General features: G+C 41.2%; 1 protein-coding gene across 2 annotated transcripts; it reads left to right on the top strand.

Annotated features, from left to right (window-relative positions):
* nt5e (5'-nucleotidase, ecto (CD73)) lies at nucleotides 1-27,876 on the top strand. 2 transcript variants are annotated; one of them, XM_066723501.1, is made up of 10 exons: nucleotides 1-119; nucleotides 1,910-2,338; nucleotides 11,849-12,071; nucleotides 13,861-14,049; nucleotides 16,489-16,686; nucleotides 19,532-19,686; nucleotides 20,495-20,603; nucleotides 20,715-20,864; nucleotides 23,067-23,267; nucleotides 26,730-27,876. In XM_066723501.1, the coding sequence occupies exons 2-10, from the start codon at nucleotides 1,994-1,996 to the stop codon at nucleotides 26,891-26,893; spliced, it is 1,734 nt and encodes a 577-aa protein (XP_066579598.1). In that variant the 5' UTR covers nucleotides 1-119; nucleotides 1,910-1,993; the 3' UTR covers nucleotides 26,894-27,876. The 2 variants fall into 2 exon arrangements, with proteins under 2 accessions (XP_066579598.1, XP_066579683.1); XM_066723586.1 differs by lacking the exon at nucleotides 1-119 and having other exon boundaries at nucleotides 1,863-2,338.
* The last annotated feature ends 77 nt before the right edge of the window (nucleotides 27,877-27,953 follow it).

Below are 27,953 nucleotides of genomic sequence, written 5' to 3' on the forward strand. Positions count from 1 at the left end.
AGCTCTTCTGTTTAAAATTAAAGATTGAGTCCCTTTTAACCCTGAATAGCAAGAGCCTTAAGATACAGTCACTGGTCTTTGATCTCTTTTTATCCTTTTAATGGCATAGTGACCAGAAGGTAAGATATATAATTTATCATTTATAATAAAAATTTGAAACCAAATAGTGTTTTGGCAGCTCCCAAAACACATTTTGTTTTTTGAAATATTGAATTATTAATGGTTCCTAACTGTTTTATAAATTATTGACCATTCTATTAATTAATTACACCGGATTATAAAGTGTAATCAGTTACACAATATATTTTAAATGAGGAACTATCATGATTTTAATGTTACACTTTTTGTTGGCTTTTTAAAATGTATTTACCAGGGCTGGCTTCTTTACACAGGGCTGGATATGCTGATATTTTTTTTCAAGCCTCTTATCTTTGTCACTCAGAGAAGTGAGAGAACTATCCTAACAGACTTCCACAAAATATTATCTCAAAGGTGGAGACATATCCAATTCTGATATTTCAGTTTCACTTTTTCACAATACAAATTTGCCCCTTAACAGCATAGATAAGTTGAACATGTCCTCATTTAAATGCATGAAACTGTAAGGAAACGCCACAACAAAATGTGAAAAATGTTCAAGGGGGTGTAGACTTTCTGAGGGTGCTGTAGTTGCATACTTGGGGATTGATACAGGAAATGTGATACCTATGCTAATGTTGCTGACACCAGAATAATGCATTGAGGCAATACTGCAGGACTGTAGTATAGCTTGCAAGAGTGCGTGTTGCGTGTGCAGGACAGCTTCCCACATGCTGTGACAGCTTGCAGAAGTAGCGATAGTGAACAAGACACTGTCAAAATACTTGGACATTTACAGTAGGTTACTGAACTGCTGTGAGAAAGTGGTTGGAAGGTGTAGCATGTAAGATTTGACTGATGGCTGTCTAATGTTTTATCATTTTATGCAAGCTGTGTAGTGTCTATTATAATTATACACCACAACAAAATATACGGGTTAAAACACTGTATAACAACACATTCGTGTGCAGCAGTGTGGGATTATTTAAACATTTGCTTAGCTTGTACAAAACCAAGGTCCATAGAAACCTTTAAACTCCTATACAAATATAACCTAATCTGTTACACTGTCTGGAGGGGAGGCAACCATTACCTTACTCTTTGTATTAATAATACAAGCTACTGTTGTTTTCAATGTGTAAAGTGCTCTGTGGCAACTCTGCAAAGGGAACTATACTGAATATCAATTGATTGACTGATTTGATATAGGGTTATAGTTATATACAAACCAAAATGGCCTCTATAGGTAATTAAATTCCTCCATATGGCCCAAAACACACGTTATTCCTAAAGTTATTAACAAGAACTGTCGCTTCATTATTGAGGATGAAACTTTAAGGACACTTTTACTAGACCATCAATACCTGCCCCAAATAAGATATATATTTTTCTATTTAAGTATGATGTATATCTTTTTCTTTTAATTTTAAGTATATCAAACGACAGTGTAAAATTAAAGGTCCCTATAATTGCTCCCCCGGAATACCTTACCCACTGCAATATAACACAATGCTCATGGGACAACCGTTTATTCCAGCTTTCATACTATACTTTTGTATGCACTCTATACACATATTATAGGTCAGTATGTGGGAATAAATACTGAAAATCTGAAACCGTATTGTGAACATGTAGTCAATATCGACAGAGGTCGGTATTTTGGGTCGTTTCCAGTTCGTTGCATCCCTTGACTTTTGACTTTTAAACCAGGTGTAGCTGTGAAAACCAGGTTCAGCTCCACTTCGATTCACATTATCCTCCGTCATTTGTCTGATTGGCTTTGAAAACACCCATTCAAAACTCAATCCACCCCCGACACTTTCTGAACCAGGTCTACGCCTACAGCGCAGAAGCTCCGTTGAACTTGAGGACTTCACCGCCCGCCGCGCCGCGCCGACACAGACCCGCCGCCGACATGGGGAGGGATGCGCGCCGCCTCGCCTCGGTGCCCCCGGCCTGCCTGCTGCTGCTGCTGGGCTGGAGGCACCTGTGCGTGGCCGGGTTTGAGCTCACCCTGCTGCACACCAACGACGTCCATGCCCGGGTCGAGCAGACCAGCCGGGACTCGGGCAAGTGCAGTAGCGCGGACTGCTACGCCGGGGTGGCCCGCAGGTTCACGAAAGTGGCCGAGCTGCGGAGGTCGGAGCCCAACGTGCTGCTGCTGGACGCCGGGGACCAGTTCCAGGGCACCGTGTGGTTCAACTACTACAAGGGCGCCGAGGCTGCGTATTTCATGAATAAACTCAAATACGACGCCATGGTAAGATAATGAGCTTTGAAATAACTTATGGCACTTTGAGTTGCCATACTTGGACAGAGTTTATATGATTAGCAACTGAATATGCTGTACAATGACTGTAGTTTCTGCTACGAAAAAGTAAATTAGTCAGGGTAAAGATATAACCTGTGTGTTTGTGTGTATTTAAAGATATTGCGTCTCCTTAATTTCCTAGTCTTTTTATTGCCCTCTCCCCTGAAACCATTATCAGGTAGACACTCTATAATGTTTCTGTTTTGTGTAAGAAGTCATATTTGTGTAATATACACACTATGTTTAACTTTTAAGTCCTAAGAATAAGCCATTCATTGGCAGGTTATGTGTACAATGTGATTTATAAAAGTACTGCTCCCATAATCCACTGTCTACTAAAATGTTTGTCAGAAACATTTATTCCTTTCAACTTTGTACTCACAATCTAGATATTAGCAATATTATTATGTTTCATCATAAATACCTGTGTCTTACCAATGTACTTTCTCTTGTTTTAAAAACAACTTAAGATATAGAGAGTTACAAATCAAGCTATCGCTGCAGACTGAAGGTGCTATTTGGTTTTGGCAAATAATATAGACATGGATCTTCAACTTAAAACCAAGTCAGTGCAGGTTAGTGGAAGTCATGGTGGTTTTGATTTAGTTTGAGGTAGGACGGTGACAATGTTATACAGCTGCCCGGTCAGTACTGCGCTAGTATGATCTGATCCATGTTATTTTCATTTGATCATATTTGTAGAGAATCTAATGTTGCTTTGTGATCCTGTTGCCTTCCTGTTATTTTAAGGGGTTGTTGAGCAATTCTACAACGGTGTGAACAAACAATCACACAACTCACACCCTTTCATTTTCTTAACACCCACAATCTAGTGAAAGCGCAGTGTTGATGTGGAACTGATGCCAAAGCCATCATTCTGGGCATGGACCTAACAGCAGTTGCATATCAGATTAATTTCTTACAATGAGTAACGCAAAGTATGTGGCAATTAAGGAAGGAGTTGAAACAGAAGAGTTACACAGAAGATATTACAAAGTTGGCCTGGGTTTCAGCTTCAGGAACAATGTTTCTTCATCTGAGAATAATTATTTTCGCATTAATTGTGCCCCCCACCTGCAGCCTTGTAATTATATTGGAATGTCTGGCAGTGGGTGGGCTGTGTGATGTCATATTCGGACTCTTCAGGGACAGAACCTGAGGAAATAATATTTGTAACCATTCGTTTTTTTTAATATATATACAAGGCAGGCTCTGAAGTAAAGTTGGCAGCAGGTGGATTGGAAGTTTTACTCCAACAGGGGCCTTTGTGTTTTTTCAGATGATTATATGCATTGTGGAAACAAACCTTGGGGAAACCCTTAAACCTAGGGAAGAAAAACACAATACAAAGCACCTGTACAGAACAGAATTTTTCAATGTGTGATCTTTACATTTTTTATTTGCCACAAACATTTTTTGCTTACTTAAAATATATGAAATATATTTTAGTCTGTAATCCATATATTTTATAGGTTGAAAATATATTATAGAAATTAACCACACCATATATTTTCAACCTATACACTGATATTTTATACATTTTCAAAAAAGTGGCCAATTCTGTCATTTGAAAAATATACACCACACATTTCTAACGTCTGTTAAAAATGTGTTTTTTCTGTAAAGGTATCGATTTGAACTATGTCTGCTTTCTACAGTCCAACATGAAGTTTGTAACAGGCAGGTTTCTGAGAGAGTAAAAGTGAAACCTGCCAAATTTAAAGGAACAATAACTTTCCTGTCATACATATATATCAGAAACGCAACCTGTTAGTGGAAATAAATCAAATGTGAATGAATAATCCAATGCCTCTACAAGTGCAACAACTCCGTGTAAAAAAGTACTTTGGGACATTACATAACTCTAAAAATGTAATAAGTCATGTGTATTGGCCTATGTCCAGCTTACATTGATGGCACTATATTACAGTATCTTACTCACAGCTTGCGCATAAGCGGAAGGTTTTGTGCTGGTGTGTTCTCGGCAGGGATCCGTGACCGCACAGCGTCTGTGAACGCGTACATCCGCGCTGTCGTCCCGTTTCTCGCAGTACATCCGTCAGTGTCGTGTTGTCCTCTGCCTGGTTTGCTTTCTGCGAGATTAATACTGTTTATTTGGTGTAGTATTTTACATTTCTTAAATAAAAACAGTTCAATTTTTTAATACTTATGATTAAAATCTTTTAAAATCAATTCTTAAAATCACTTAAAACTTTTTTTAATCTTTGTGATTTTTTAAAGAAAAACAAAACAATTAACTTAAAATAAACATGTGCACAAAACAACAAAACAAACGTGATTAAAGCAAAACTGCTCACCAACATAAAAGTCAAATACATTGAAAATAACTGAAAATGCATTGGACAAAATAAAGAAACAATTAAAAAGGTAAACATAAAAAACAAACAAAAAAGGTCCAATGCATTTAAAATTAAATCCAAAACGGACAATGTATTTGACAAAAGAATATAACAAAACGAAACCAAAAAACCCCTAAAACAATTAGTGATTTAAAAACAACTAAATCTTTAAAAACAAATAAGATTCATTTTTAAAATCTTTTTAAAAACAATCATCCATAAAATGTTTAAAAGATCTTGGACTCGGGCTCCAGCAGGGGGAACTGACCGTCCCCGGAGGTGGGTCCCATCACGGGATCCTGAGCTCCCCCAGATCTTGTATGTGCCAGTTCTTATAGGCTTCCTCCTTGCCCCTCTGATGGACCTCCAGATTGACGTAGTCCCTTACGAACACCATGCCCCTCCGCGCGATGACAATCGGGTCCAGCTCCTGCTTGTTGAATAGACAGATGTTCCGTCCCTCCCACAGTGCCTGCTTCACTGCGCAGACGACATGCCACCAGCACCTCAGGGTGGATGATGATATTCCCCTGGCCGGACCGTACAGGATCTGCTGGGCGGTCGCCCGCGCAGGAACGGCAAACCTGTGGAGGAACGGAGAAAACAGGAGCCAGACCCTGTGGGCGGAGGGGCACTCACTAAAGATGTGAGCCTCCGTCTCCTTCTCCAGGCAACCCTTATAGGGGCAGATGTCATAAGGAGCTATGCCCCTTCTGTGCATGAACACTCGGGTGGGGAGACACCGACTCACAGCCATCCAGGAGACATCTTTCTGCGTATTCGTGAGGCAAACGTGCGTAGCGTTAGCCCAGATAAACTGGCAGGTTTCGGGAGGGAAATCTTCTATCCGGCTGGTCTCCTGGGTAGATCTCATCTGGCTACAGATGGTCTTATAATCCCAGGAGGCCAGCACGACTTTATGGAGGCCTACTTCGAGCGCAAAGGCTCGGAGCGCCCTGTAGAACGGCGGGGGATCCCACGAGTGCGGCCTGGTGTTATCCATGGCGCAGAGGCCGAATGGTCTCAGGCTGCTGGCAAAATAAAAGCGGTTCATGAAACTCACTTTCTTGCCAGCAGCCTGGATGTTCTTGACCACATAGGCCAGCCCCTGCGCCTTAATCAGCCGCACAACGTCCGGGACCCCCCTGCCTCCATCCAGGGTACCCTTCACCATCTGTACTCTTTTCAGCCTCTCCATTTTGCTCCCCCAGACAAACCGAAATATAATTCGGGTCACTAATTTTGCGATGACCTTGTCTGGGGGGAAGATCATTCCTACGTAGAGGAGTATCGGGAAGAGGATGGCCTTTACGACCAGCACCTTACCAGCCATCGTCAAGGTCCTTGTGCTCCAGCCGTGGATCTTCCTTTGGACCTTCACTATGGCCTCCTCCCAGCTCCGGGTGCCCGTGTTGGTCCCGTCGATCGTGATCCCCAGAACCTTGATAGACGGCTTCACAGGGAACACGGTCGGCGGGCCCCGGCCGACAGGCCATGCCCTGGAGAGGTAGACCTCGCTCTTGGCCTTGTTGACAGCGGCCCCCGTCGCCCTGCAGAAGCCGTCCAGCAGTTCCTCGACCCTGGCCACGGACGGAGCGTCCGTGCAAACCACGGCCACGTCGTCCATATAGGCCAGGGCCTTCAGTTGCTCTCCGCCGGAACCCGGGAGATGGAAACCTGTCACCCGGACGTCCCGGCGGATCGCCTGCATGAACGGCTCCAAGCAGAGGATGTACAGCAGGGCCGACGGGACAACCCTGCCGGACCCCCGACCTGACCGGAAATGGTTCGGTCAGGTGGCGGTTCACAAGGACCCTGCTGCTTAGGCCGCTGTAGATGATCTTAACCCACCTCCTCAGGCCAAGAGCGAGACCCATCCTCTCCATGACGAGCTGCAGGTATTCGTGGCCCACTCTGTCGAAGGCTTTCTCCTGGTCCAAACTAATTAGGCCAGATCTTCTTTAAGCACCTCCCAAAAGATCTTATAGAACTCAGCAGGGATCCCGTCGGGACCCGGTGTCCTTCCTGAGTTAAGACTCTTTATCACCTGGGAGAGTTCAGTGGTGGTGATCTCTGGATCCTCCTCCTCCTCCTCGTCCCCCTCATTGCGGGACTCCAACAGGGACAGAAAGTGATGGATCAGATTTTGATCCACCACCTTCTGATCGTACAACTCCCTGTAGAAATCCCGCACCACTGTCTCAACAGCCTCTCTGCCCTCCACCTCTTGCCCCGAGGAGTCGATCATGGAGGACATTGCAGGCCGCCTCTCCTTCGTTTTCTTGAAGAAGAAGCGGCTGCATTTCTCATCGTCCTCCATGATGCGGACCCTGGAAAGGACCTTGATCTTCTCTTGCTCCTCCCGATAGAGGGCGGAGAGACTCAGTTTGACCCGAGCCACCTCCTCAGCTAGGTCGAAGCCTCTGAGCTGTAAAAGACTCAGGCGCTGGAGGTGGGCGTTTAGATGGGAATATCTCGCCCGCCTCTCGCGAGCTTTCCGTTTCCCCAGCTGAATGAAGTAGCCCTTGGTTCTTTTCTTCACCATCTCCCACCACTCTATGGGAGAATCAAAAAGGTCCTTCAGGGTCCTCCACTCCTCGAGGCGTCTGCTAAAGGTCTTAATAACACGAGGGTCATCGAGCAGGGAGGTGTTGAGCTTCCAGACCCCAGGCCCCGACTCCCGTGTGCTCGGGATGAGCACCTCTGTCGTCAGGAGCTTGTGGTCTGAAAAGAAGACCGCCTCCGAAGACATGGCGGTCCTCTCCAGTGGCTTACTGAGGAGGACGAGATCTATCCTGGAGAAGGAGGAGCCAGAAGAACTCACCCAGGTGAACAAGGGGACCAGGTCCCGACCTGCGTCGCAGAGTTCAAAGTCCTCCACGAACGCAGCGAGGTCCCTGCTGGATCTATCGTTGCGGGGCTTACTCCGGTCTACATCCCTCAGAGCACAGTTGAAATCACCTGAAATGATAACTGGCAAGGTGCCGATCAGGAGCGGGCGTAGCTGAGGGAGAAAGAGGACTCTCTCTCTCTGGCTGGTGGGGGCATAGACATTGACCAGCCTCAATACAGCCCCCTTGTATTTAAAATCGAGGCTGGCCAGTCTGCCCGCCTCTATAACCTAAATGTTTTAACCACTATGAAGGGGTTTTTCAGGAGTACGGCAATCCCGTCCGCTCGGGACACATTGGACCCCGACCAGAAGGATTCTCCTAGGGTCCAAGTGTCCCGGAGATCTTTATATTCTTTTTGGAACGGGATGCCGCACTCCTGCAAACAAATAATGTCCGCCTTCATTCCAGCCAGAGAGTTTAAAACATCGGTCCTCTTTTTCACCTCAGCAATGCTCCTCACATTTATTGAAATAATAATTAATGCCATGATGGCTGTGAGGGCAATTACCCGCTCCGTAACAATCATTTAAAGAAACCTTTCTCTTCCCCACTCCTCTCTTCTCCCTCACCTAGCTTAGCGCTAGCACCCATCATTTCAATCATTTGCCTCACCGCTTGATCCTCTAGGAAGACTATGGGGGGGGCTCGGCTCCCGCCACCCGGTAAGGCTGGTGAAACTCCACTGGGCTCAGGGCCTGTGGTGCTGGAGGTTCTCCCTGGTTCCTTTGTGGCCGAGGCCCGACGAACAGATGGCAGGGCAGAGGCTTTATGTACAACTGGGGAGAAAACTGTGTAGACCCCGCTAGTTGTTCTTTTGACTAATGGTGGGGGAGGGGGTGGTCTCTCCCTTCCCGGCTGTCTGGCTTTCTGCGAGATTAGCTGCTGAGCTCTGTTTTATTCCTCTGGTCTTGCATGTTTTGTAAGTCCTCATTACCGGTGAATAGAGTTTGCAGGCCGCACGATTTCTCAGCCCCGCAAGCCCGGGTTTGGCATGGGTATAAAACCGGGGCTGACGGGAAAAAGCACAAGAAAAAAAACATAGTTGCGTGCACGGTGATGAGACTGATGTTCATCCAGTAACCCAGGGCTGTCAAACTCAATTTCACCACGGGCCATATGATCAAATATGTGCGCATCCCTATTTATCATTCACTGTCCATTGGCAAATTGGCAACACTCATAGTTAGAATTATACTTTTATTTAAACACACTGATGCTCGCTAGAATAAAAACACACGCAATTAACAATTGAATACATTCAGATCTCAAATGCAGCTGCTTCACTTCACTAAAGGGAATAAAACACTGACGCAGCCAGGATGCCAAATGCGCCACCCAGTCTTGCCCTATAAATACGCAGCATTAGATCCTAGTATACAGATGTGATTGAACAGAACGAGTACAACACGGCGATGCAGCACAAGCGGCGCTGCTACAGGCCCGTGTACAGCGTCTCGCCCAGAGCAGCCGCACGTCTAAACAAGTAGTAGGAAATTAGGGAACAATGCATCAAACTGAGAAACCTAGTATTAGTTCAACTGAATTTGTAGTGATTGATGCCTTGTACTTCACTGTATTTTTGCACTTATGTTGTAAGTCGCCCTGGACAAGGGCGTGTGCCAAGAAATAATAATAATAATAATAATAATAATAATAGTCATAAATTGTAGCCACCTGTGACACATGTTTTTGTTTTTTGTTTTAATTCAGCCACTTCGTGCAGCCTCTGCTCTCACCAGACACCCATACAATCGTACTTCTCTGTGTTTAGTCTCGTAGTGCCGCCGTATATTGAATTATTTAATCACGGCTAAACTCTCCTTACAAACGAGGCATACAGGTTTTAAACTCTGCTCCACAAACACATATTCCCACTGCCAGCTGTGCTGAAATACTCTACCTTGCTCGTCGATTTTTCTTTTCTTGGACGTTTTGAGTTCATTGCAGACCGAAAGCAGAAGCGCGGACAGTAACTCGGCCTGTGATTGGCTGTTAAAACCCTACAGCGCGCCAATGACACTCGCAGTGGCTGATGGGAATTGTAGTTTCCACACGCTATTTCTGCATTCTCAAGCTGTCGCGGGACTAATTACTTAATGATACACCACCTTTGCAGGGGCCGGATTAAAACCATTGGGGGGCCTTGAGTTTGACACCCCTGCAGTAACCGGTCGGCAAAACCTACATTATAATTGAGCACTGTTGCAAAATACGAGGAGCTGAAGAACAATGTTCCGATCCCAGCTCGGTTGGTTCTGCTTCCTAACAAGAAGTGCACGGCCAGTCAGCCAGAGAGAGAGAGGGGCGCAATCGGAAACGTTTAGAGTGAGCTTAGTGTTTTTTTTATTCATTTAATTTTGTTTCCATATTGATTTTTTTTTTTTTTCATTTATATGCCGATGAAATAATTTGGCTTCTCCAAAAACCCGGGCCTGGCATTTTCTCTGGGTTTTGGAGATCCTACCAGTGAAGTACCTGTCCTTGAGCCTTGGGTCCAGCAGCGTTGCAGTGCAGTAGAGATGTTCTGACTCAATGCCATCAAAGCATGATTTCATGGCTTCTGGCAAAAGTTAGTTTAATCATTTTTATTCCATGGTCTGAATCCGAAACTTTGCTCAGAAGCCTATTTAAACCACAGTAGATGGGATGAGAGCAGAAGCAGAGGCTGAGGATGGACTCTTCAAAAGGCGCTAGAACTATCAGTATTTTTTCCTATCATCCCCCATTAATGCACAACAAAAGTTGCACGCATTTTTCTCCTCAAAAAGGCTTTGCACCATGTAAAGTGCCATTCCACCTTGTCTGTACATCCTCTGGGAAGGAATTTCTGGCTCAACCGGCCCCTGAAGATGAGAATAGGCCAACGGAGTGTGTTTGAATTTCCCAACTGTTGTTCGTCAGCCAGTATATCAGTGACACTGTGGTGCAATAACAGTCCTTTCTTTACCACAATCTTCACCAGATTGCCTTTGCTATGCATCATCCCTGATAACAGCTAAACTCTTTCCATTGGAATTTCACATGCTGCAAACCTCTTGTGTAATGCTATAGGAAATAGCTTCTGTTTGGGCACTCCTGGGCCTGTAGTTCTGCCTTCTGCTAATAAAATTCAAGTATTTCCATTGCGTGATTAAACACCATACAGCTCCGGCAGGGCAGTCTCAGATGAGCTTTCTCTTCTGTGTTACGAGGATGGAGGCATTCAGTGCGATTTTATAATCCAGCATCTTCTCCAAAGGAAAATGGTTGATTATCAAAAGCATTAAATTCCATTGTTTTTTTTGTTATTTCTTTAGCCCTGGCATCTCCACTTCTATGTTTCTGTGATCTTTTAAGTGCTTCCGGTATCAGGTATATTCAGGTAGTCATTTATTTCAGGGACGTAGCACGTCTTGAGGTGATTTGTGTTGAAATTTACTGCTGTTGGCAATACGTGAAAAATATTTGCTGCACATAGCGTGTAATCCAGACGCCTAATAAAAAATAAATAATATTAAATATTATTATTATTAATATAATAATATTAAATTGCACTCCCAAGAGACACATTTAATGCTACAGATTGCACATCACAGCAAATACTTTACTGTTTTACGATTTATATGTCACAGCGTTATATGTGACAACCCGCATAAGTATTGCTAAACATTATCAGCTATAAAAAACAAAACAAGATGATAGCTGACAATGTAGTTTCTCACATTATTGGTGCCTATATGATAAGAAACCATTGTGTTGGTGCACAGTCACAGTACAGTACTAACATAATGTATTTTCTCTTCTAACTTCTGTTTGCAGTTCTGTATCTCACAATTTCATCTAATCAAACCTCAAAGACAATTTTCTTTGATCTGGCTTTTTTCTGCATAATCAAATTGTCACATCCCCTTTTCCAATATGGTTATTAAGAAGTTTTCAAGAAGTTTAAAAAAAAAAAAGCAAACTTTGGAACTTGGTAACTAATGTACGTAGAAAGCGAGTTGGTAATTGTGTTGCGTGACATCAGTTGCCATACGAAGGACGATGCAGTTTGATAGATTGATATAAGAATATAGCATTAGTATTTTGACATGTTCTTGATATGCCAGACATTGCTTTATCCAGTGTTGACTTTTATTATATCCCCGATTAGGGGTACTCAGCATAAAAATGTATGTTCTTGTTTAAGGTTTCTTTTTCTTTGTCTTTTTTCAAAAAATGTTCAGGCTTTGGGCAACCATGAATTTGACAATGGAGTGGATGGCTTAATTGACCCATTTCTGAAGCAAGTCAATTGCAAAGTACTAAGTGCCAATATTAAGCCAGACTCAACACTGGCTCCAAAAATAAGTGGGCACTACTTACCATACGCAATATTTAATTTCACCTCGGAGAAAGTGGGTGTAGTAGGATATACATCAAGAGAAACTCCAGCTCTGTCACTTCCAGGTATTGTATTTAATAGCTTAATTGTGTTTGTTTATGTGTTAACATTAAGGCATTTAGCTTGTAGGTAATGTTTTAGATACCGGCAGGAGATTGGTCTGATTGGCTATTACCTACTGCAGTAATATTACCCTAATAATATACAGTGAGGGGAAAAAAGTATTTGATCCCCTGCTGATTTTGTACGTTTGCCCACTGCCAAAGAAATGATCAGTCTATAATTTTAATGGTAGGTGTATTTTAACAGTGAGAGACAGAATAACAACAAAAAAATCCAGAAAAACGCATTTCAAAAAAGTTATAAATTGAAATAAGTATTTGATCCCCTACCAATCAGCAAGATTTCTGGCTCCCAGGTGTCTTTTATACAGGTAACGAGCTGAGATTAGGAGCACTCTCTTAAAGGGAGAGCTCCTAATCTCAGCTCGGTACCTGTGTAAAAGACACCTGTCCACAGAAGCAATCAATCAATCAGATTCCAAACTCTCCACCATGGCCAAGACCAAAGAGCTGTCCAAGGATGTCAGGGACAAGATTGTAGACCTACACAAGGCTGGAATGGGCTACAAGACCATCGCCAAGCAGCTTGGTGAGAAGGTGACAACAGTTGGTGCGATTATTGGCAAATGGAAGAAACACAAAATAACTGTCAGCCCAGAACTACACAGGAGGATCTTGTTAATGATCTCAAGGCAGCTGGGACCATAGTCACCAAGAAAACAATTGGTAACACACAACGCCGTGAAGGACTGAAATCCTGCAGCGCCCGCAAGGTCCCCCTGCTCAAGAAAGCACATGTACAGGCCCGTCTGAAGTTTGCCAATGAACATCTGAATGATTCAGAGGAGAACTGGGTGAAAGTGTTGTGGTCAAATGAGACCAAAATCGAGCTCTTTGGCATCAACTCAACTCGCCGTGTTTGGAGGAGGAGGAATGACCCCAAGAACACCATCCCCACCGTCAAACATGGAGGTGGAAACATTATGCTTTGGGGGTGTTTTTCTGCTAAGGGGACAGGACAACTGCACCGCATCAAAGGGACGATGGACGGGGCCATGTACCGTCAAATCTTGGGTGAGAACCTCCTTCCCTCAGCCAGGGCATTGAAAATGGGTCGTGGATGGGTATTCCAGCATGACAATGTCCCAAAACACACAGCCAAGGCAACAAAGGAGTGGCTCAAGAAGAAGCACATTAAGGTCCTGGAGTGGCCTAGCCAGTCTCCAGACCTTAATCCCATAGAAAATCTGAGGAGGGAGCTGAAGGTTCGAGTTGCCAAACGTCAGCCTCGAAACCTTAATGACTTGGAGAGGATCTGCAAAGAGGAGTGGGACAAAATCCCTCCTGAGATGTGCAAACCTGGTGGCCAACTACAAGAAACGTCTGACCTCTGTGATTGCCAACAAGGGTTTTGCCACCAAGTACTAAGTCGAAGGGGTCAAATACTTATTTCCCTCATCAACATGCAAATCAATGTATAACTTTTTTGAAATGCATTTTTCTGGATTTTTTTGTTATTCTGTCTCTCACTGTTAAAATACACCTACCATTAAAATTATAGACAGATCATTTCTTTGTCAGTGGGCAAACGTACAAAATCAGCAGGGGATCAAATACTTTTTTCCCTCACTGTATACTGCTATGAGAAAATAAGCTTAAAATCAACTGCGTTTAAATTTTTTTTTTCAAAAATGCTTTTACGAAAGAAGGCAAGTTATTTATTTTGTGCAGTTAAGATTAATGGTTTCTTAAACTCTTGATTCATGTATACTGTGTCTTTTGTTTCCTGTAGGTCCAAATTTAGTTTTTGAAGATGAAATCGAGGCCTTGCAATTACAGGTAGACAAGCTAACCACCCTAGGAGTGAATAAAATCATTGCTCTGGGACACTCTGGCTTTGAAGTGGACAAAGAGATTGCCAAGAAAGTCCGGGGCATAGACGTGGTTATTGGTGGACACACAAACACATTCCTGTACACAGGTATTCCCCACATTTTAACAACTCTTCGAATGCTTGACCTTTTTACTCCCCTGGTATAAAATGAGGTCATTTTATTTCTGTGCATTCCAGATAAAGGCCTACACCGATCAAAAACACTGATCTACTGACCAATCGCAAATTACTAGCTTGTATAATGTCAATTGGCTGAAGCCCTTTAAAATTAAACACATGATGGTGTAGAAATAGGCAATTCATGATTTGGGGTAACTTCTTAATATATACATATATGGGTTATAGTGCTTTACACATTTTTTTAATAAGCTTTAAACTAATCACGATAAAGAATGCTCGTTCAATTTTATCTGATTTGTCCTTTTGAAACACTGAAACCATAAAGAAGAAAATATTGAAAAGCATTCTTTAACCCAGCAGTCTGGAAGTGCAGGTTGAAATGTGAGCTGTAAAAGCCGGCAAAGAGTGTTCACTGGGTTCCTGACCAATTAGAGAATAAAATAGTCATAATTACAGTAAATTGACTCAATTACAACAGACCATGTAATGAGCACATGAGTTTTGAGTGCTTTTTCAATTAAGTGGGATCTACATTAGAAACCAATAGCCCAACTGATTTCTCAATACAGAGGAGAAACATACAGCTAAAGGTTTAGAGAGAGACTGTGGGGAAGTAGAGTCCTCTGTAGTAGTCGGGACGAGCAGCCCAGACAATTTCATCTTCACAAAAAAACAAAACATGGCAAAAACTGAAAAAAAAAAAAAAAAAGATAAACATAATTGTTCTGGAGCTCAAATCAGCCCCACACTGACCAAGTGGATGAGAGGAAGATCCTTGACACTTGTGTCACAGAGATGTGTTACACAGGTAATCAAGAGGATAGCCATCTTGCCAACCAGAGGATGTGAAAAATGGTGTTACACAACATTCTCACTACGACTGTTCCTTTGTGTTGGTTTCTTACAATTATTATCTTACATGACCATTATGTATTTTTTTAAATACAAATACTTAGCAAATTGCACCTTACATATTGCACCTTACACTGTACATATTTCCCCACATCCCTGTAATTTATCATTTAATTATCGCTTTTTTTATTTATTTTCCTTTTGACTGTGACAGCTATATATCTTATATTCCATTCTTGCCTATTATCCGAGTCCCTGTTGTCTTCCTCCTCCTTTGATTGTTTTGGCACTGGACACTGAGCCTCTGATCTCATTCACGTAGCCTTGCCAGGAGATCTGCCAGGAGGTGGCTCAGATTGTGCCCAGAAGCAGCACACCTTGTCCCGAGGGGCAGTGCCAGACCCCCGAGCCACACCTCTAGAAGGAGTTCACTGCATGAACACAGGTTGTCCAAAGTTCAAGCCAGCAGGCCCTGTAGCCTTAATTATACATTGTTTCTAATTTTGTTTAAGAACATAAGAAAGTTTACAAACGAGAGGAGGCCATTCAACCCATCGTGCTCTTTTGGTGTGCATTAAGTGATCCAAATATACTATCTAGTTTATTTTTAAATGTTCACAAATTTTCAGCTTCAGCCACATTGCTGGGGAGTTTATTCAGATTGTGACGACTCTGTGTGAAGAAGTGTCTCCTGTTTTCTGTCTTGAATGCCTTGAAGCCCAGTTTCCATTCTTGTAAAAGAACACCTGTTTACTTTACCCAAATCCTTAAGTCCTGGTGCTTTTCTTTTCTTTTTCTTTTAATGTGTACACAAGACATCAGTTCCTGGTTAGTTTCCTGTGAACTGAGAAATGATTGCATCAGTAGGAGTACATGCTTGGCCTCATTTTAAAGAATGTCATTTAACATTGAGAGTGTCTCTGTTACAGTTTTTGCTCATATTTGTCATGCATTTTTACATCAGCAGATATGTAGTATGAAATGTATGGACGCTGGAAGTTAAAAGCTTGTCCCCTTTCTAATTATATTGTTATGGCAGGAGGAATGTTGTATGCGGTGTCTTAGTGGTTTATGATTTGTGGAGTTGAGTAAGAATAAACATGTCCCTGGCTACAACATTAATACTGGCACTAATATTTTCTTAGTTTAAGCTTTCTTTCCTTTCCAACAGCACATGGTTTCAGTACAAAGTTTTTTGGCTTGTGTCTAATGAGTCTAAGGTTATCTTTCTGTTATCACTATATAAACTAGGCAAATGTTCCGAAAAAGATAAAGATTACTTAATTTGGTTACTCAAAGAAATTAGTAACTAGATGATTAAGGAGCAATCAACACAATCAAACTTAATTGTCTCTTGCTTTGCCATTGGAAGATTTTGTCTGAATTTCTCTTTAATTTAAAAGGAAGTCATTAAGAAGAACATCCATTTTGTTTTGAAGTTGTAAGCTTCATCCTTCTTTCTAAACCAAAACAAGGAAAGGTTGGCTACCTAAAATAGAACAGCATAAAGGTGATTTGTGTAATATATTATTTTTTAATCTCATTGTTACAAAGGTAGCCCCCCATCGTCAGAGGTCCCAGCAGGCAGTTACCCCTTCATGGTAAATTCGGTTGATGGTCGACAAGTGCCTGTTGTTCAGGCTTATGCCTTTGGGAAATACCTTGGATACCTGAAAGTAACCTTTGATGATCAGGGTAATGTGCTGAAGTCAACTGGGAATCCTATTTTGCTGAATCGTGACATAAAAGAAGGTAAGAAAATGTGTATTCCATATGATGAATGTTTTTTTTTATAAGAAATACATGACTTGGTTATTATGTGTGATTTGGATTTGATTTGCACACCAAAACCTTCACCGCATGACCAGAGGTACATATGATAAATCTGACATGTTTAGGAAGATGCACTGATGCATATGACTAAGAAAGCAAGAATTGGGGGAAAACAACAAATCTATTTGAATGGAGTGCTTTTAACAATCTCCAAAGATTGTCATAGATGATATGTTTGTTTTTAATGGTCTCCTAATATTATAATGGAACACATTCCATTGTTTTTTATTGTTCCATGCCTTTAATAAAATAAATTAAATTATTATAAAGATAAGTTATAACATGGTGATCCTGATTTCACCAATTACAGCCTACAATAAGTCCTAAAAAGACACATTCATGAAAGTGTCTCATGTCAAGCTTTTCCCCCTTAAAAACAGTGGTTCTGTGTAACTGCAGGGTATTATTTGTTTGAGAACCTTATTTAAGAATGACAGAGATACTAAGATACTTTTTCAAAAGTCAGCACAGTAACCAATTAATATGTACAATATCAAAATGTTAGATAGATGCAACATGAATGTCTGTATCCCTTAATCTAGCATCTTCATTTTGAATTTTGGATACTTCTCTTCTGGCACTTGTGTCCAGATTTGAGCTGTGGAGGCTGTATTTAAGCAATATCCTCCTGAATTAGTAGTAGTTGAGTTTCTACAGCAGGTTTATCCATGGCCACATTAGCCAAGAACACATTAACTCTGCCTGCATTCTTGCAATGCATTCTGCTCAGTTAATTGAGTTTCTACCTTCCCTCATGGATTTGAGAGCACAACCGTTGCCATGTACTTTGCTTGAAAAAACTAAAGAAAATCTCTATTTAAATGTGATGCTGAATTTCAGCCAATTTAGTGATAGTCTGTGTCTTTTCTCTTTCTGTGTTTTCCATATGTTAAGGGAAAATACAGACAGAGAAAAACACATTGCATTTTCTTTCTTTCAGCCATGATAACCTTTTATCTCACACTTCCCTATTCATTCACGCTCCTTGTTTATAAGAAGCAACAATTTAAAATATCCCCATGCTTTTTAGCTGCTGCTTTGTACCTGGCTTGTCATATATCATTTTTGAAAGATGTGTTCATCTTGCATGTATTCTCCCTGCTTAGAAGGATTAGAGCAGTAATTCAAAGTGGTCTTTCCTGATTTTGGTAACCCGTGTATATGAATGCATCATTTATGAATTGTGAACAAAACACTTAAAAAAAAAAAAAAAAAACATAAATGTAATACCTATTTATAAATGAACCGAGCACTGCTGCAGTTGTTTTGACATTTTATTGAAAGAGAAGAAGCATGCAGTGGCGGTTCTAGACCATTTCAGCTGGGGGGGCCTGGCTGGGGCCAGTTGGGACGGCATCAATTTCTCCAGTGTTTATATAGGGGTGTGTTTTGTCTGCGATGCTAGTGGGGGGGGGGGGGATGCTGACTGTGTTTTGTCCACATTGATAGTTAGGGGGGCCACAATGGGGGGAAAACTTGCTGTCACAGGGCCAGAACTGCCCTTGGAAGCATGTGGACTTAATTTAAATGGTAAACACAATGTTCTTTTCCAGCTAAATACTCACTTTCCACAACAGATGAGTTCCAGAACAATTCGTGCTACACTAAATTAGTGCTAAACAGGGACAGATAATAAATTGAATGGGGATAGGTTTCATAAATGCGAAAATGAACATGACAGTTATAATATACTAGTATAAATGTGCTGTTAAACAGAACATAGGTTTGATAAATTAACAGTAATACCAATAATAATCATGAACTCATTATATTTCTTGGAATTTTAACTTTTCCTGGATTCTGCTACTCTTCCACTTAATTTTAGATTCTCCCTCTGAACTACATCTTGGCCCATTATAATAATTTTGTTTCTTTTTAAAACCTCTCATTTTCTTTAGAACAAAAATAATTAAGCTAAATGTTGCTAATATTTGATATTTTAATGATTTGTAATATTTTAAATTTAATTTAATTGATAAATTTGTGCTATAACAAATCCATGCACAGCGGGGTTGTGCAAAGCTGGGTCACCTGTATAAGGAAACAGTGTGGTTTAGTCCAGCGCCCTTGTTAGGAAGGGTGAGAGGTCGTGTGCTTCAGTAATTGTTTATTGCTTTGGATAAGTAGAATAATTTACCACACTAAAGTGTATAACATTTCCATTTAAGTTACACTTCACCTGATAAACTACTACAGATTACAAATGTAAGGTAATATTTATATCCATTCTAACAGTCAGTTTGAAAATGTTACAAGTGGTTGAAAAGACACAGTTTGGAAATAATCACTTAAAATTCTTTGACTGAATTAACTATATCTGGTTTTAAAATGCAAAACCAAAACCCACATGGCAAAGCTGTTCTCTATTTGATTAAATGGAACCAGGAAATACAAATAAAATGAGAAAACCGTAGGGTCCAGTTATTCAAATATGGAATCTGGGCGACCGTAATCGAGATTTTGATTTATCTATTTTGTTACCAATCTTACATTTAACTGAATTATTTTCATATATTTTTTCCAGACAATGTTCCTTAAAGGTAAGGAAACGAGGCAATTGCATAAAAAACATACAAAACGATACAGATAAAAGTGAACTCTGAAACCCTGATCCTTGTTTTCCAAATTTAAAGTTTTGAAACAAGTAGCATGTTTTAAATAGCAGCAAAACACATTGAACTTTGTCTTATCTATTTTCCATTTAAATGTATTGTGGTTTTACATTTAAATTGTATGCATTACTGTTTACTTTTTTGTTTTGTAGATTCTGGAGTTCTTGGCGATGTACAAAAGTGGAGAACGAACCTGGCAAATTACTCCGCCCAGATTGTGGGGGAGACCTTGGTTTACCTCAATGGTACTTTTGAAGAGTGCCGTTTTCGGGAGTGCAACTTGGGAAATTTAATTTGTGATGCAATGGTGAGTAAATACTTGTTTATTATTATGATTCAGACCTTAGGCATACATTGGTAATGTTTTAATACCATCTTATTGCTATATTTAGTAATTCATTTGTTTGATGTATTTGCTAAATGCCTTCCTGTCTGAAGACTACGCATTCATATTTCAAACATTTTTCCCACACTATCTTTGTGAATTGGATTTTGTGACTCAGGGTGTTGTGCAATTAAAGCTTTTTGAAATGCATCAGGCACATTTTACATCTACGGTTTGATGTGGATTAAAGTGCAGTGCAGTTCCGTTCGTTTGGGGATGTATGTGTAACCTCTGACAGTGAGGTTATCCAAGAGATAAACAGTTTTCTCATGAAGCAGCAAGTGTACAACACAAACTTGAAGTTTGAGTAAATTTGCCTGGTGTGAAACAAACCAAACAAAATCGTTCCTCAATTTGCATTACTTGCAAAATGAATTAGGTACGAAAGTGCCCTCTGATAGTTGCCATAGTGGCTCGATTTTCAAAACACTTCTTGTTTTGAAAATCTAGTGCTGCTTGATATTCACATTTGACTGATGTCAGCGTGACCTAACATGTCCCCAGACCCCACTGCTCTGCTACATCTTCTGGTTCTGTGACTGAAACACCTCATTTTGCTGGAAGCTCATTGTTCTCTGACAGAACATGCTAGAAACAAACCTCCTTGACATGAGAAGCTGTTTCATATAAGTCACAATGTACGAGACCTGTGAAGCAGTCTTCTCCTGATTAAACAAATGCCTTGACATTTTTTCTGTGTTTGTTCTCTTCATATGTGTTGTGTTTCTAGATTAGGAATAATATCAAGTACCCAGACGAGCTCCAGTGGAACCACGTCAGCGCCTGCATCCTGAATGGTGGCACTATACGATCCTCCATCGATGAGCACAGTAGAAACGGTGCGTAGAGACTTTCCATTGTAAAGAACAACGTCAGGCCTAGTGCATGTGCATCTCTGCTCATATCTCTGAAGGAGGTGGAGCGTTTTAAGATGTGCAATGTTCTTCCAGGTTCCATCTCCATGGAAGACCTTATTTCAGTCATGCCATTTGGAAACACTTTTGATTTGGTATTGTTGAATGGGTCAACACTGAGAAAGGCCTTCGAACACTCGGTCAGGAGATACGGAGGAAACACGGGAGAATTCCTGCAAGTGTCTGGTAAGGGGTGACGGTGATGTACAGTGAGGGGAAAAAAGTATTTGATCCCCTGCTGATTTTGTACGTTTGCCCACTGACAAAGAAATGATCAGTCTATAATTTTAATGGTAGGTGTATTTTAACAGTGAGAGACAGAATAACAACATACAAATCCAGAAAAACGCATTTCAAAAAGTTATAAATTGATTTGCATGTTAATGAGGGAAATAAGTATTTGATCCCCTATCAATCAGCAAGATTTCTGGTTCCAGGTGTCTTTTATACAGGTAACGAGCTGAGATTAGGAGCACTCTCTTAAAGGGAGTGCTCCTAATCTCAGCTCGTTACCTGTATAAAAGACACCTGTCCACAGAAGCAATCAATCAATCATATTCCAAACTCTCCACCATGGCCAAGACCAAAGAGCTGTCCAAGGATGTCAGGGACAAGATTGTAGACCTACACAAGGCTGGAATGGGCTACAAGACCATCGCCAAGCAGCTTGGTGAGAAGGTGGCAACAGTTGGTGCGATTATTCGCAAATGGAAGAAACACAAAATAACTGTCAGTCTCCCTCGGTCTGGGGCTCCATGCAAGATCTCACCTCGTGGAGTTTCAATGATCATGAGAACGGTGAGGAATCAGCCCAGAACTACACAGGAGGATCTTGTTAATGATCTCAAGGCAGCTGGGACCATAGTCACCAAGAAAACAATTGGTAACACACTACGCCGTGAAGGACTGAAATCCTGCAGCGGCCGCAATGTCCCCCTGCTCAAGAAAGCACATGTACAGGCCCGTCTGAAGTTTGCCAATGAACATCTGAATGATTCAGAGGAGAACTGGGTGAAAGTGTTGTGGTCAGATAAGACCAAAATCGAGCTCTTTGGCATCAACTCAACTCGCCGTGTTTGGAGGAGGAGGAATGACCCCAAGAACACCATCCCTACCGTCAAACATGGAGGTGGAAACATTATGCTTTGGGGGTGTTTTTCTGCTAAGGGGACAGGACAACTGCACCGCATCAAAGGGATGATGGACGGGGCCATGTACCGTCAAATCTTGGGTGAGAACCTCCTTCCCTCAGCCAGGGCATTGAAAATGGGTCGTGGATGGGTATTCCAGCATGACAATGACCCAAAACACACAGCCAAGGCAACAAAGGAGTGGCTCAAGAAGAAGCACATTAAGGTCCTGGAGTGGCCTAGCCAGGCTCCAGACCTTAATCCCATAGAAAATCTGTGGAGGGAGCTGAAGGTTCGAGTTGCCAAACGTCAGCCTCGAAACCTTAATGACTTGGAGAGGATCTGCAAAGAGGAGTGGGACAAAATCCCTCCTGAGATGTGTGCAAACCTGGTGGCCAACTACAAGAAACGTCTGACCTCTGTGATTGCCAACAAGGGTTTTGCCACCAAGTACTAAGTCGAAGGGGTCAAACACTTATTTCCCTCATCAACATGCAAATCAATTGATAACTTTTTTGAAATGTGTTTTTCTGGATTTTTGTGTTGTTATTCTGTCTCTCACTGTTAAAATACACCTACCATTAAAATTATAGACTGATCATTTCTTTGTCAGTGGGCAAACGTATAAAATCAGCAGGGGATCAAATACTTTTTTCCCTCACTGTAGTTATGGCTTCTAATGTGATATTTGGGGGATGTTAGGAAAAGAAAGGGAGAGATCTCGAGATGCTGTGAGACATCTTTGTTTATGTACTGCACTATGCACTATCAGAAGGCACAGAAATCAGCAGTGTCACTGCAAAGTTCAGTCACTGCTCTTTTTACTCAGACTGGAGTCTGGTAACTGAACACACTTGAATGAACAATAAGTGACTAAATATTGTTTGCTGTATAACATAGTTCCATATAAAGCTGGGGATAATTTCAACTGTCCTATAGCTGTAAACATTATTTAAGCCAAGTATAGTTGGCATGCTCTTAAAGAAAACTAAACATTTTAAGTTGGCTACTCATCTCTGCTTAGGTCATCCACTGGATATAAATAATACATGTTGGAGCTTTTTGATCAAGATCTTTTGTCTTTCAGACTTTGAAAGTAATACCTTACATTGAAGTAAAAGTGTAACCCATCTTACTCACCTGCATTGTGGTGTTCCATCTGTCCTTTTATTTTAATAACATTTGGATTAAAGTAACATTTGTTTAAGATGTTATTTATAACCAAGTTGGTTCATTCTTCAATCATTCTGCTTTCCAGGTATACATGTTGAATTTGATATATCCAGACCCCCTGGGAGCCGAGTCACTGACCTACAGATTCTCTGCACAGAGTGCCGTGTGCCCAAATATGTGCCAGTCCAACCAGGCAAAGTCTATAAACTCGTTCTTCCATCCTATACAGCCGATGGAGGAGATGGATTTTCAATGATAAAGAATGAAAAGCTGAAACATAACAGTGGTAAGCTTTTACTTTTTTTTTCTCCTGCTATTAAATGCATGACGGATTCATAACAGTTACTTTGAAAGCAAAGATCATCTGAGACTCATAAACCGCAACCTGCTTTTTAAATAAGTCTGTTTTTGTGTTTTTTGTCCACTTTTCTGTGATTTGGTGTCTTAATTGAAATGTAAGCAAGTTTTGCAGTGCACTAGAAAAAGTGTTACAACTAATTGGGCCTGTTGGGACATATAGGCAGGCCCTGATTTATAATTGTATCTTTTTAATCAGTTCAACATGCAGTGGGAATTATTTTATATTTTACTGGGAAAAGTGAATCATTTCCTCTTGGACAGGATCCCTATTTCAGAGGCAGTGCTGCTTCTTAACGACTTAAGATCTGTGAGGCTGCACAGCTGTAAAGCTTTATAAATGTTTAAGTAAACCTACTCTCTGCTTTACGTCTTCAGCACCTACAAACCAATAATGAATTCTCCCCCATTTAGGCAAGGGGTCTAGTGTGTAAATATATGTATGTACAGTGAGGGAAAAAAGTATTTGATCCCCTGCTGATTTTGTATGTTTGCCCACTGACAAAGAAATGATCAGTCTATAATTTTAATGGTAGGTGTATTTTAACAGTGAGAGACAGAATAACAACAAAACTAGTACTTGGTGGCAAAACCCTTGTTGGCAATCACAGAGGTCAGACGTTTCTTGTAGTTGGCCACCAGGTTTGCACACATCTCAGGAGGGATTTTGTCCCACTCCTCTTTGCAGATCCTCTCCAAGTCATTAAGGTTTCGAGGCTGACGTTTGGCAACTCGAACCTTCAGCTCCCTCCACAGATTTTCTATGGGATTAAGGTTTGGAGACTGGCTAGGCCACTCCAGGACCTTAATGTGCTTCTTCTTGAGCCACTCCTTTGTTGCCTTGGCTGTGTGTTTTGGGTCATTGTCATGCTGGAATACCATCCACGACCCATTTTCAATGCCCTGGCTGAGGGAAGGAGGTTCTCACCCAAGATTTGATGGTACATGGCCCCGTCCATCATCCCTTTGATGCGGTGCAGTTGTCCTGTCCCCTTAGCAGAAAAACACCCCCAAAACATAATTTTTCCACCTCCATGTTTGACGGTGGGGATGGTGTTCTTGAGGTCATTCCTCCTCCTCCAAACATGGCAAGTTGAGTTGATGCCAAAGAGCTCGATTTCGGTCTCATCTGACCACAACACTTTCACCCAGTTCTCCTCTGAATCATTCAGATGTTCATTGGCAAACTTCAGACGGGCCTGTACATGTGCTTTCTTGAGCAGGGGGACCTTGCGGGTGCTGCAGGATTTCAGTCCTTCACGGCGTAGTGTGTTACCAATTGTTTTCTTGGTGACTATGGTCCCAGCTGCCTTGAGATCATTAACAAGATCCTCCCATGCAGTTCTGGGCTGATTCCTCACCGTTCTCATGATCATTGAAACTCCACGAGGTGAGATCTTGCATGGAGCCCCAGACCGAGGGAGACTGACAGTTATTTTGTGTTTCTTCCATTTGCGAATAATCACACCAACTGTTGTCACCTTCTCACCAAGCTGCTTGGCGATGGTCTTGTAGCCCATTCCAGCCTTGTGTAGGTCTACAATCTTGTCCCTGACATCCTTGGACAGCTCTTTGGTCTTGGCCATGGTGGAGAGTTTGGAATCTGATTGATTGATTGCTTCTGTGGACAGGTGTCTTTTATACAGGTAACGAGCTGAGATTAGGAGCACTCCCTTTAAGAGAGTACTCCTAATCTCAGCTCGTTACCTGTATAAAAGACACCTGGGAGCCAGAAATCTTGCTGATCAAATACTTATTTCCCTCATTAACATGCAAATCAATTTAAAACTTTTTTGAAATGCGTTTTTCTGGATTTTTTTTTTGTTATTCTGTCTCACTGTTAAAATACACCTACCATTAAAATTATAGACTGATCACTTCTTTGTCAGTGGGCAAACGTACAAAATCAGCAGGGGATCAAATACTTTTTTCCCCTCACTATATGTACATATTGTTCATTATAAATTTTATTAAATACACTTCAGTGTGTTTCACAATTTCCTCTTCCAAGAAGTTGCAGTGCAGCTGTGGGTTGGTGTTCAGATAAGGAGATGAAATAGTTCTGGTTTTATAGTTAATTGTCATAAAGAACATTTGGCATTTTAAACTCCAGCAATTCCCCATTTTATCGCATCGCTGATTAAATGCTGACCAGAAACCTTCCTTCTCATTTACTTCATATTGCAGGAGAAATAAATCAGTAGGAGGAATTGTCTTTTGCTTTCTTCCTCATATGGTTCCCAGTACTTACCTGAAGTATTTCCCAGAGGCTTTTTGAGTCTGGATTTAGGACTGAATACCAGAGGCTGTTAAGGTTGGCTTGCAGAGTTTAAAGGTTTTTCTGCATACTTCCATCTTTCAACTACATACATGTATAAATCTTCAGTCAGCATTTATCAGTCCACTGCAGGTTGGCGGCCTCCCTAGGATGGTTTTAATTGTGGTCGTCCTCTAGGCCTTTTTTCATCCCTTTGATCCATTCCAGAGCTTCTTTTGTCCATATTTGGTCTGTTCTTCTTGCAAGGTGTCCGGCCCATCACAAACACTCAAACAAAAATGATACATAAACTGGCAACCACACACAGTTGCATGCTTGTAATAACAATAAGATACAAAAAAATTAAGTGGATCTGAGAAAAAAGAAAAGTATAGGTGTTTGTGTGTATATAAAATACATAAACACACGCACACAAAATGCGTATCATGTGTAAAGCATGGTTATCTCCTATCGATCACAAGACCTCATTGCATGTTGGCCGCTTCTCGCCTATGCTGCACTCTGGCAGTGACACCCACCATTATGCTGAGCCCTGCCGCTGAATAAAGTGTGAATCCCAGGCTTTACAGAGCACGATTGTGTCTGAATGCACACAGGTCAGGTCCAGCGCAGAAAAGGGACACAGTGCAGCATGTCTCTGGTACATATTCCCAAAATAAATGCATCTCATCCATAAATTATCAAGAATGATTCATTTTGTGCTATGAATGTGACAACGCACCCCTGATCTCAAGAAACATTAAAAAAAAAAAGCTTTTAATCTTTGTGTTGTATTGCAATATTCATCCTATCTTGCTCACTCCGAATCAACTTCATCTCCTGTTCTTAAAACTGCTAACATACAAATAGTTCCTCTTTTCAACACCTAAATTATCTCTTGCTAGGTTTGCACTTTACGCACTTGAGGTGTAATTGTGCTTAGTGAGCAGAGTTTGGCAGATTTAAAATAACGAACCAAAGCTTTAGAACTAAATCATTGTTAATTGACTGTCTCTGCAAATTAGTGTGATCTGAAACTGCGGAGATATGCTGCAAGTGAAGCCACGTTTGCATAAGAAAAAGATCATTCGAAATGACAGTAAAAGAGGAAATAAGACATTCTTTCTCTTTCAGGTGATCTTGACATAGCCGTTATTTCTTCCTACATCGCTGAAATGAAGAGGGTCTACCCAGCAGTCGAAGGCCGAATCAAGATTTCAAACACAGGAATCATGACCGTGGGACAGTTGAAGATGCTGTTACTGGCACTGGCCTTCGCTCTGTCTTTCATTCTCTAAGACTGGTGTTACAGTAGGTCCCTCCCAGGACTCGAGTGCACTGAATTGCCACATTCATGTGATCATCAACCTGCTAATGAATTGTACGTAAATTCATATAACCACTTAGCTTCTCCATAAAGATGAATACAACAATAACCTGATGAAATTAGCATGCCCTGTAAAGTACTTTTTTTTGTTTTAATCATTTAATTTGACCATTAAACACCAGATTTGTGGGCGTTCTGTCAGACATAATAAAGGAAAGACAAAAGCTTATGAACATTCCTATATAACACACAGCTCAGGGTCCAGGGCCTGGAATGATGAATAGATCAAGACCAGGTGTATTGTATTTTCACAAAACTACTTTTGTACCTCTTTTACCAACCACAAAGGAGCAGTGCAAGCCAAGATCATTTGGAGTTTAATGTCTTTTTTTATGGATTTCTAAATGCTGTGTCTCCAGTCAGTGGCACGTATGTTCATAGTATCAGACCAACTTCAACAAACCAGTTATATAATGGCAAATTTGTCACTTTGTAGTGCTTTAGTTGGGCTGTAGCTTTAAGTGTCAACCCAGTAGAAAAATGCCTTCAGGCACAGAACCAGTGGTGCATGAAGAGAATTATGAGTGTTTAGTTCTGTACAATGTTTGCTTTTAAGATGCAATACATTTTGTATTTCATGTTTTAAAACTTAGAGCTCATGAGACTTCAGAATGGAAATCTGTGTCTTACTTGTACGTTGCAGCCAATTGTGCAGCTTGCCATGCCTGGATGTAATGGTAACACAGTTAAAAATCACACTTATACCCACATGCTTTGATTCCGATCGATCTGCTATTGTACGGGATCAAAGCCAGTCATGAGAAACATGACTGTGTCTCAAAAACAAACATGACCCCTCGCTCATAAAAGTACTGTTCTTGTGCATCAGCGATGTTTGAAAAGCAATGTGTGTATTGAAATTGAGATAAAAAGAAATAAATTTGTATATGATTATTGTGATGATTATTTTATTGCTTGGCAGATGCCAATATCCAGGGTGACTTACAGGTTACCCTAGCATTACAAAGGTT

This window comes from Amia ocellicauda, chromosome 1, assembly GCF_036373705.1.
Source record: "Amia ocellicauda isolate fAmiCal2 chromosome 1, fAmiCal2.hap1, whole genome shotgun sequence".
Classification (NCBI taxonomy): Eukaryota; Metazoa; Chordata; class Actinopteri; order Amiiformes; family Amiidae; genus Amia; species Amia ocellicauda.

Bases quoted from the DNA above. Each gene is read 5' to 3' on its own strand.
- nt5e (XM_066723501.1), top strand. From the start codon at position 1,994: ATGGGGAGGGATGCGCGCCGCCTCGCCTCGGTGCCCCCGGCCTGCCTG. The intron at 16,687-19,531 runs GTAAGAAAATGT...TTTGTTTTGTAG, and splicing joins GAATCGTGACATAAAAGAAG to ATTCTGGAGTTCTTGGCGAT. The intron at 23,268-26,729 runs GTAAGCTTTTAC...TTTCTCTTTCAG, and splicing joins AAAGCTGAAACATAACAGTG to GTGATCTTGACATAGCCGTT.